Source organism: Hordeum vulgare, chromosome 3H (assembly GCF_904849725.1).
Source record: "Hordeum vulgare subsp. vulgare chromosome 3H, MorexV3_pseudomolecules_assembly, whole genome shotgun sequence".
NCBI lineage: Eukaryota > Viridiplantae > Streptophyta > Magnoliopsida > Poales > Poaceae > Hordeum > Hordeum vulgare.
This window is the reverse complement of record NC_058520.1, coordinates 397601138-397612644: the sequence shown is the minus strand read 5'-3', so window position 1 is coordinate 397612644 and position 11507 is coordinate 397601138. Positions and strand designations below refer to the sequence as shown.

Sequence of the window (11507 nt, the reverse complement as noted above, 5' to 3'; positions counted from 1 at the left end):
TGTTCTAGACAAATTTAGTTTTTGCTTGCATATTTACTTGTTTTGATGATGCTATGGATTGTATAGGGGGTATAAGCCATGGAGAAGTTAGAATACAGTACCTTATGCTAAAATATAATAAGAATCAACTTATAACAATACCTAAAGTATTTGATATGTTGCTTATACTAACGGATCTCATGAAGTTTTTGTTGAATTTTATGTGATTGAAGTTTTCAAGTTTTGGATATTACCCCGATGGACAAAGGGATGAGGAGCAGAAAAAGCCTAAGACTGGGCATGCCCAAGGCACCCCAAGGTAACATTTTAGGAAGACTCAAGAATCTAAGCTTGCGGATGCCCCGGAAGGCATCCCCTCTTTCTTCTCAATCCATCGATATGTCACTTGGAGCTACATTTTTATTCATCACATGATATGAGTTTTTCTTGGAGCGTAATTTGCTTTTGTTTACTTTTAATTTTAGTTTGCCGAAATCATCGTTTGTTGGACACACATATTTGAGAGAGACACACCATCATCATAATTTATTAGAATACTTTATGTGCTTCACTTATATCTTTTGAGCTTAACAGTTGCTCTAGTACTTCACTTATATCTTTTTTAGCACGGTGGCGTGTAGATTTTATAGAAATATTATGCTCTAGTTCTTCACTTATATTTGGTTGAGAGTTAAATACATAGTGACAGTAATTTTCATGGGTCATAAACTAGACCAAAAATAATAGGTGTTCAATGAGTGGTAATTAAAACCATCATATGGCACATATAGAGAAATTATGAGTTAATGATATTGATGTGGTGATATGAAAAAGGTGTGAGTGCATTATTATTAATTCAGAGAGGTGTCGATATTAAGAGATGTTAACTTCTTGTTCGTCTAAAAATTAAAAAGGCATGGTGATGATGTGTGAGCATTTTTATTCCTTGTTGAAATCCTAGTGTTGTTTCGGGTCGAGGGCGCGCGATGGTTAACTCCTACCAACCCCCTTCCTCAGGGGATGCAAGTAGTACTTTGATTTGTGATAAAACTAATACAACTTTTCAATAAGTATGTGAGTTCTTTAACTAATGTGATATCATGGACATACGCAATCTCACCTCCTCATATTTGCTAGCCTCTTCGGTACCGTGCATTGCTCATTCTCACCTCAAGGATCGGCGCAACTTTCTCCGGTGTATACAAACCCTGTGACATGACATGCTCTGTTGCACATAAGCTTCATTATATCTTCCTCAAAATAGCCACCATACCTACCTATCATGACATTTCCATATCCATTCCGAGATATATTGCCATGCAAATTCCATCGTCACTTCACATGACTAGTTCGTTCATCATCATATTTCTTTGCATGGTCATATAGAGGTGACATAGTATTTGTGGCAAAGCCACCGTTCATCATATTTTTGATACATGTCACACTACATCTTTGCACATCCTGGTACACTACCAGAGGCATTCATACAAAGTCATATCATCCTATGAGTCTTCATACTGAGTTGTAAGTAAATAAAAGTGTGATGATCATCATTATTAGAGCATTGTTCGAGTGAGAAATAAAAAATGGGGGAGGCCAAATTAGCCTAGCATAATAATAATAATAATAATAATAATAATAAATGAGAGCAAAATAGAGAAGGGAGTTTGCTCCTATCCTTTACCACACTTGTGCATCAAAGTGGCACCTTATTGTTCATATATAGAGTCTCATGTTATACCATTCATATGCTAGCGGGGATAACTTTTCATGAACTTTGCTTGTATATTCCGATGACAGGCTTCCTCAAATGCCCGAGGTCTTCATGAGCAAGCAAGTTGGATGCAAACCCCACTTAGCTTCAGTTGAGCTTTCATACACTTATAACTCTAGTGCATCATTTGCATGGCAATCCCTACTCCTTGCATCAATATCTGTCGAAGGGCATCACCATAGCCCGTTGGTACGCTTAGTTGATGTGAGACTATCTTCTCCACTTTTTACCCCTTTGATACCAACCACCATATTCTATTCCACCTCTATGCTATGTCCAATGGTTCACGCTCATGTATTGCGTCAAGAATAAAAAGTTGATGCATATTGAAAAGTACGATCCAATTGCGTGACTTGGGCACCGTGGTGCTTGACATTTGTATTAATGTGGTGAAGATGGAGCCATGCCTTGCTACTATAATAAGATGAATGGGGGTAAAACAATCTTTAAGGATCGTATACTTTGGAAGATTAATGATTTTGTTGCTTAAACTTATAAGTATTGCTATGTTAATGTTTGTTTATTCATCATTTCTTGTTGAGCATACATGCATAAGTTTACATAAATGGGTAGCATGACACATCAATTTTTTTGTTTTTGTCATTTACCTACTCGAGGACGAGCATGAATTAAGCTTGGGGATGCTTGATACGTCTCCAACATATCTATGTTTTTTTAATTATTCCATGTTGATATATTATCATTCTAGGATACTTTTTGTGTATTTATTTACCAATTTATATTATTTTTGAGCACTAACCTATTGACCCAGTGCTCACTGCTAGTTGTTGTTTCCTGTATGTTTTTCACTTTTCAGGTTTTCAATACCAAACAAAGTCCAATTGACCTGAAACTTTTTGGACATTTTTTAAACCAAAAGACGATCAATGAGTATTAAAAGAAGGCTGGGGGCTACCAGAGGGCCCCACAAGACAACACGACTCGGTCTGGGGGCGCCCTGATGGCTTGTGGGCCTCTCGAGGCTCTCCCGGCTCCTTTCTCTGGCTTATAATTCTCATATATCCCCAAAACTGTAAAGGCAGTACCGAAATACTTTTTACGTCATCGCAAGTCTTTGTTCCGACTGGAGGCCATGTGGAGCTCCGTTCCGACATCCATCCGGAGGGGGGATCGATCACGGAGGGTCTCTTCATCAACCTTGTTGTCCTCATGATGATGTATGAGTAGTTCACCACAAACCTACTGGTCCGTGGCTAGTACCTAGATGTCAATCTTTCTCTCTCTTGATCTTCAATACAATGATCATCGCATCTTCGCTTCGATCCATATGATGTAATTCTTTTGTGCGGTGCGTTTGTTGGGATCCAATGAATTGTGGTTTTATGTTCATATTATTCATGATAATTATTTGAGGCTTCTCTGAATTCTAATATGATTCTTATGTGCATGATTATGATAGCTTCATAACTCTTTCTGATCTATTGAAATAGTTTGGCCAATAAGATTTCTATTTCTTCGGTGAGAGAGGTGTGTTGTACTAGGTTCAACCTAGTGAGTTTTTATACCCCAGTGACACAAGGGGACAAGATGCGTCTTTGTGTTGCTGATACTAAGGATAACACGATGGGGTTTATTCATATTGCTTGAGTTTACTTTGTCTACATCATGTCATCGTTCTCCATGCATTAGTCCGTTTTACTTAGTACTCTAGATGCATGGTGGATAACGGTCGATGAGTGGAATAATAGTAATAGATGCACGCAGAAGTCGGCCTATTTGTTTATGGACGTGGTGTCTATATACACATAATCATTGCCGCATAACTATCCGTTTTTCTATCAATTGCCCAATAGTAATCTGTTTACCCATCGTATGTTGTTTTCATGAGAGATGCCACTAGGGAAAACAATGCCCCGGGTCTATTCACCATATATTTATAAAACCATCAATACCTTGCTGCCATTTAATTGTTTCCATTTTATTTTGTAATTTACAATTATATACACATCTCACTTGCTTGCAAATAACGAGACCAAAGGGATTGACAACTCTCTTGCCCGCGTTGGGTGCAAGTTGTTTCTTATTTTCTGTACAACCGGTGAAGACAATTGTTGTTGATATTCCTATTGATTCTATAAACCACATTATGCTGCGATAACCCGTTTCTGTTCGCTTAAACCCAACGCAGATCACGAGTATCAACCACCACTTCCCGGCAGGCTAAGTAGGAGAGATCGAAAAGACGGAGTAGTGATGGTGGGTCCTAACCTTCATCTATGGGTCAAAATCCTAGTTCTCGCCTAGTTCATCGTCTGTCTCGATATAGGTATCCATCAGGTGCTCTTGTAAAACCCTCACTGCCACCAACCACGGAGAAAAGCCCTCGAGGTTGAATCTGAACTGACTTCCACGTTTTATTTTTGAATTGAACTTCCAATGTTTCACACCAAGGTAACGTGAAAAAGTGTAGTAGGAGAACTCGTGCTTTGCCCTTAAACAAAACCCACGTGGGGCGGCCGCTTGACGCCGTCTCGTTGCTCCCACCAACCCCAACCCGAGGACCCGGACCAACGGCCAGGATCGTCTCGGGCCCGAAAACCCACGGCCGATCCCGTCGTCATACGGATGCGCCATCTTTTAATACATGCCCAAGCTCGCCACCCACTTCCCTCCCTCCCCACCTTCCCCCCTCCCCCCAATCCGCGCCTTGGTGCGGGCGAGGTAGCGGCGGTAGACGAGACGAGCAAAGCTGAGCGCCGCCACCCATGGAGTCGCTCGCCCTCCTCACCGCCAAGCCCGGCCTCTCCCTCCGCGCGGGGCCCCGCCTCCCCCTCCCGCGCCTCCGGCCCGCCCGCGCGTCCCTCTCCACCGCGTCCAGCTCCAGGCCCGCCGCTCTCCAATCCCCACTCCTCTCGTCGAGGCCCCCCTCCTCGCAGGACGCCGTCCTGGGATATGGGCTCTTGAAGCGCAGGGCTAGTGCTGGTGCTGGCGTCTCTTGCAGCGCGGCGGCCGCGGCCGCGGCGGCGGAGCCACAGCCCCCGGCGCTGCCGGAGGTCAAGAAGTTCCTCGGCGTGGGCCTCCCGACGCTGAAGAAGATCGTGCCCCTGGGCCTGATGTTCTTCTGCATCCTCTTCAACTACACCATCCTTCGGGACACCAAGGACGTGCTGGTGGTGACTGCCAAGGGGAGCAGCGCGGAAATCATCCCCTTCCTCAAGACCTGGGTCAACCTGCCCATGGCCATCGGCTTCATGCTGGCATACTCCAAGCTCTCCGACGTGCTCTCCCGGGAGGCGCTCTTCTACACCGTCATATTCCCCTTCATCGCCTTTTTCGGCCTCTTCGGCTTCGTGCTCTACCCGCTCAGGGATGCCATCCATCCCACCGCTCTCGCCGACAAGCTTCTGGCGGCGCTCGGCCCGAGCTTCCTTGGACCTGTAGCTATCCTCAGGATTTGGAGCTTCTGCTTATTCTATGTCATGGCCGAGCTATGGGGCAGCGTCGTTGTCTCTGTCCTCTTCTGGGGTTTTGCCAACCAGGTGAGTTACGGCTTTGGTTTATTCGTTCAACCTTGGAATGTGCAAATGTCAGTCCTGTCGTTAGTTTCCAGGCTAAGTTTATAGTTTTGACCGTTCATAGTCAAGTATTTGACGGGATGGTCGGTTATTCGAGAGCAAAACTTCTCTCTGTCACAATGGTTAACCAGACAGAGAGATGTTTATAGTCGGAATGTGCTCTTTATAGTAGCGGTTTTTTCGTAGGTCCTGCATTGTAGCATTTCTCACTGCATTGTATGGCTGAAACTGTTGGTTGAGGTCTAGGTGCTTGTTGCTTTCTACTACGAATATCGTCTGCTGCATGGTTGATAGCTTCCCAACCTGAATTATGATTGAGTTGTTTTCAGTCATCAACTGGTTGTCAATATTTATTTCATGTAACACATGGGTTGATATGGTTCGCACTTTCTAACCCCTTCTGAGATACTCCCTCCGTCCGGAAATACTTGTCTTAGAAATAGAGATACATCTATTTCTAAGACAAGTATTTCCGGACGGAGGGAGTACTAATTATGAGCAATTTAGTCTTGAGCAAAGCTAATACTAGTATATTTTGCATTATGACTACTTCTCTTCCAGAATGGAAGGGTACCTTGTTCATACTTGATATGCGTTCATGGATATTTTACTAGCTGCAATATCTTTTGAGAGAGACAATCAGGACACCATTTCTGAAACTCGCTAAAAAGAAGTGAACACAAATCAATAAAATTACAGAAGGAGAACACAAAGATAGTGTATGGATATATTCAGCATTGCATTGTCACGTTTAACACTTGTACGTTTTCAATGGTTCTGTTATAATAATTTGATGGCTAGTTCATATTTGTTGATAGCTTCCAACCTGAATTATGATTGAGTTGTTTTCAGTCATCAACTGGTTGTCAATATATTTTTCATGTAACACATGGCTTGATATGGTTCGCACTTTCTAACCCCTTCTGAGATAGTTATGAGCAATTTAGTCTTGAGCAAAGCTAATAGTATATTTTTGCATTATGACTACTTCTCTTCCAGAATGGAAGGGTACCTTGTTCATACTTGATATGCGCTCAACGGATATTTTACTAGCTGCAATATCTTTTGAGAGTAAGACTAGGTTCCTATAATCCCTCCCCAGACCCCACCTTGCGTGGGAGCTTCTATGCACTGAGTCTGTCCAATATCTTTTGAGAGAGACAATCAGGACAGCATTTCTGAAACTCGCTAAAAAGAAGTGAACACAAATCAATAAAATTACAGAAGGAGAACACAAAGATAGTGTATGGAAATATTCAGCATTGCATTGTCACGTTTAACACTTGTATGTTTTCAATGGTTCCGTTATCATAATTTGATAGTTATTCTTGTTAAGTTTCAGATCTGAAACATTCTGTTCTGCAGTAAGTTTTATTGAAAATACCTCCTAAGTGGGCGTATTCAGAGCTCATTAAGAAAATAGAGATTATGAGCCTGCACTTTTACTGTGGTAGTGAGGAAGTTATGTATCCGAAGACCATACCATAACGGTGTAGCCAGACACTCCACAAAATGAACATAAGGATTGGCCGGTATTTTATCGTAGAAGGATCTGGTGGTTAGTTTCCACTTCCACAGTTGCTTTGCCATTAGCTCTTGTTAGTCAATCGTAATGCCTGCCAGAGGCGAGCAACATGGGTGTGGGGTGGGAGGGGTATCTGAATGGTAGGAGCTCACAGTAGTAGTTGTTGGTGCACTGTTGCGCCTAAGGTTTGCCATGGTGTTTGTAGCTTTGTATTGCTGTCCATTGGAAGGCAGATTGCTAAAGAAAGGGTCCTTTGTGATGGCTTTGTTTGTCCATGTAATTTTTGTGCCTGCCATATGGAATTTTGGGTTTCAATATTTATTTTATATTTGTTCAGTTTTTGTATTAAATGATAGCCCTTTGTGCTCCAGTTGAGTTGATTAAATCTTTTTCAGATCACCACAGTTGATGAAGCAAAAGAGTTCTACCCTCTGTTTGGCCTTGGGGCAAATATTGCCCTTATCTTTTCCGGGCGTACTGTGAAGTATTTCTCAAATTTGCGGAAGACAATGGGTCCAGGAGTTGATGGTTGGGAGGTATCTTTGAAAGGAATGATGGGCATAGTGGTACTTCTTGGGCTTGTCATTACTTCCATTTATTGGGGAGTGAACAAGCTTGTTTTGAATGACCCTTCTCTTCCAAAATCTGATCACAAGAAGAAAAAGGTCAGTAGAATACTTGAATGTGCTTCCCTTTTTATTACTACTTACATATTCTGATAGCCATTGTTTCAACAGAACAAACCTAAGCTTAGCATGAAAGAGAGTATGAAAGTTCTGATCTCTTCAAAATATGTGAGGGACCTTGCTACCTTAGTTGTTGCATACGGCATTAGTATCAATCTTGTGGAAGTCACATGGAAATCGAAGCTCAAGGCACAGGTAATTTTTTTCGGCTTTTGTTTTTCTTCTTTCCTCGTACTCCTTTAACCTTTTCATTGCAGTAATGGTTCCTTATTCATTTTGGCAGTTCCCCAGTCCAAACGAGTACTCATCCTTCATGGGTGATTTCTCTACTGCAACTGGAATTGCAACTTTCACGATGATGCTGTTAGGTCGGATTATATTCCAAAGATTTGGCTGGGGTGTAGCCGCCATGATCACCCCCACAGTTTTGTTGGTGACTGGCGTTGGTTTCTTCTCTCTGATTTTGTTTGGGCAACCATTGACTCCCCTGCTTGCCACGTGGGGTATGACCCCTCTTCTTGCGGCTGTTTATGTGGGTGCCCTGCAGAACATATTTAGCAAGAGTGCAAAGTACAGTTTATTCGACCCGTGCAAAGAAATGGCCTATATTCCTTTGGATGGAGATATGAAGGTTTGTTCATCCTTCCAGACTCCATTTTTATCTGTGTGATTCCTTGGTAAATTTTTCTGTGAAAATATATATTCATTTACTGATGTTCTTTTCTGCCTAATGGTATTTCATGTATGTTAATTGGTTGCTTGATACTCCGCATGTGTTTACTCTAGCAATTTTTTGATTGACTATATGTAAATATTAGTAAATAATTTACGCATAATTATCGATTACTGTGATGAGGAATTTAGTATGGCAACTACATAATTATCAGTTGAGATACACCTTTATTAAACATATTAAATCTCATACAGAGCTCAGCATGGTCATGTAGTTGGATAATGACATTACTTGTTTTTCCCTGCTGCCGAATTTGTTGTAGACTTAATTATAAGTACTTTCAACAAGTGCAATTCCTTGCCGTGAGCAGTAAGATCAGTGCACATGTAGCCTAGTCCGGTAAACATCATACCATATTCTCCTTCATGTTTCCTGGTTAGCACCATGTTTGGCTAGCTAAACAAGTCACTGACTGCACCATTGTTATGCTGCACATGCTAACTTTTGTTCGATCATTTTGCAGTTGAAGGGAAAGGCAGCCATTGATGTTGTCTGCAACCCATTGGGCAAGTCCGGTGGTGCGCTGATCCAACAGTTTCTGATCCTGATATTTGGCTCTTTGGCAAACTCGACGCCCTACCTTGGCGGTATACTGTTGGTCATCGTGCTTGCATGGCTAGGTGCGGCAAGATCATTGGACAAGCAATTCTCAAGCTTGGCCAAAGAGGATCTCCGAAAGGAGATGTCAAAAGAGAAAGTAGAAACGGCAACGCCCAAGGAATCCGAGGCGGCTACTGATGTATTGGTGGAGCAATCAAATGGAACAGCAGCGACTGAAACAACTGGAACTGATAACTCACCATCAAACTCATCTCCAGCTCAATAGACCGGTCAACCTTGTTTGGAGAAGCCATAGGCAGGAGGAGATTGGTTATGTTGAGCAGAAATAATGATGAAGGAACGATTGGCGATTTCTTCCAAATTTGTAACAGTGAGCAGCATCAAGAGGTGCTGGTTAGTTTGTAATGTAAGCAAATTTTGACAACTGGCCTGGAAGGCTAGGTGAGCAGGTGTGGAAATTCAACCATTGTTGCAATTCTATTGTGTTTCTGCAAAATGTCATTGGTGCCTGGTTTCGTTTCCACTGGAATCGAAGTGCTACTCTAAACAGGAGCAAGTAAGAACAACTCCAATGGGGCGACCCATTTTGTCCGCCGTCGTCCGTTTGGGCCGACGCGGACATAAAAGGCGATTCAACGCGCCAACCCTCGCCTGCCTCCTTCGTCGTTGACGCCTCGCCCATTTTTCCGGTGACTCTGCCAGCTGTCGGCGCCTCCACATCCGCCCACTCGCCCGTCGCCGTCGGCTTACCGTTAGGGAGCCGATTGCTTCCCACTCCCGCGCCCCTCCCCCCACACCCCCACACACAGCCCGCCCCGACCAAGAAGCCACCTCGCCGCCCGGCTAGATCCTCACCAGCACGCTCGTCGGACGTCGGCAGGGCAGCTAGCTGGTCCGTGCGTGCCACGACTCCCTTCGTCGCTCGTCTCCTTCGTCAACGCGTGCAAGTTGTTCGACAGTTTGCCAATGTATAAAATGGACTCCGTCGATGAGTTTTTTTCCCACAATTTCCTTTGCGACTCCGATAAGTCGTTGTCCGATGATGAGGAGGAGGTATTGGCTGCCGTGTTGGTCCATCACCATCTTAACAGCGAGCGACCGTTGTTCCGTGGCTCCATTCCGGGCCACCTTCCGGCGCAACCGAGAGAGCGGGCATTTCCTTCTTTCGAAGGACTACTTTGATACAACAAATCCGTTGTTCAAACATCAAAAATTCCGCCGTCATTTTCGTATGAATAGGCATCTTTTCAACTGTATTAGAGAGGGGATGGCCAACTATGATGACTATTTCGAGTGCAAAGAGGATGCCGTTGGCAAGATAGGTTTTTCCTCTTATCAGAAATGCACCGCCGCCATCCGAATGCTTGCATACGGAGTGCCCGGTGATCTCATTGACGAGTATGTTCGTAAGAGCGAGTCTACTTGCCTAGAGTCCCTGTATAAGTTCTGCAAGGCTGTTATTGCTGTATTTGGCCCTGAGTACTTGAGAAAGCCGACTGCTGAAGATACAACTCGTTAGTTGGCGATGAATGCGAGCAGGGGCTTCCCAGGGATGCTTGGTAGCATAGACTGCATGCACTTGGAGTGGAAGAACTGCCCTTCTGCTTGACAAGGGCAGTATAAGGGCCATGTCAAGGCATGCAGTGTCATACTAGAGGCCGTGGCGTCTGAAGATCTCTCGATCTGGCACTCTTTCTTTGGCATGGCCGGATTGTTGGAAATATGCCCTAGAGGCAATGGTAAAATAGTTATTATTATATTTCCTGTTACAAGATAATCATTTATTATCCATGCTATAATTGTATTGAATGAAAAATAGATACATGTGCGGATACATAGACAAAACAATGTCCCTAGCAAGCCTCTAGTTGGCTAGCGAGTTGATCAATGATAGTCAAGGTTTTCTGACTATATGCAAGTTTTGTCACTTGATAACTGGATCACATCATTAGGACAATCATGTGATGGACTAGACCCAAACTATGAACGTAGCATGTTGATCGTGTCATTTTGTTGCTATTGTTTTCTGCGTTCAAGTATTTATTCCTATGACCATGAGATCATATAACTCACTGGCACCGGAGGAATACCTTGTGTGTATCAAACATCGCAACGTAACTGGGTGACTATAAAGGTGCTCTACAGGTATCTCCGAAGGTGTCCGTTGAGTTAGTATGGATCAAGACTTGGATTTGTCACTCCGTGTGACGGAGAGATATCTCGGGGCCCACTCGGTAATACAACATCACACACAAGCCTTGCAAGCAATGTGACTAAATGTAAGTCACGGGATCTTGCATTACAAAATGAGTAAAGAGACTTGCTGGTAACGAGATTGAAATAGGTATGCAGATACCGACGATCGAATCTCGGGCAAGTAACATACCGAAGGACAAAGGGAATGACATACGGGATTATATGAATCCTTGGCACTAAGGTTCAACCGATAAGATCTTCGGAGAATATGTAGGATCCAATATGGGCCTCCAGGTCCCGCTATTGGATATGGACCGAGGAGTTTCTCGAGTCATGTCTATATAGTTCTCGAACCCGCAGGGTCTACACACTTAAGGTTCGATAATGTTTTAGTATAGTTGAGTTATATATGTGGTTACCGAATGTTGTTCGGAGTCCCGAATGAGATCACGGATGTCACGAGGGTTTCTGGAATGGTCCGGAAACGAAGATTGATATATAGGATGGTTTCATTTGG

At 43.4% G+C, this 11507-nt stretch overlaps 1 protein-coding gene across 1 annotated transcript; it reads left to right on the top strand.

The window, feature by feature from the left end:
- Positions 1-4399: 4399 nt before the first annotated feature.
- LOC123443971 (plastidic ATP/ADP-transporter-like) lies at positions 4400-9272 on the top strand. Its single transcript, XM_045120556.1, has 5 exons — positions 4400-5253; positions 7210-7479; positions 7552-7695; positions 7784-8131; positions 8697-9272. Exons 1-5 carry the CDS (start codon positions 4480-4482, stop codon positions 9057-9059), a joined length of 1899 nt encoding a protein of 632 aa, XP_044976491.1. The 5' UTR covers positions 4400-4479; the 3' UTR covers positions 9060-9272.
- Positions 9273-11507: the final 2235 nt, after the last annotated feature.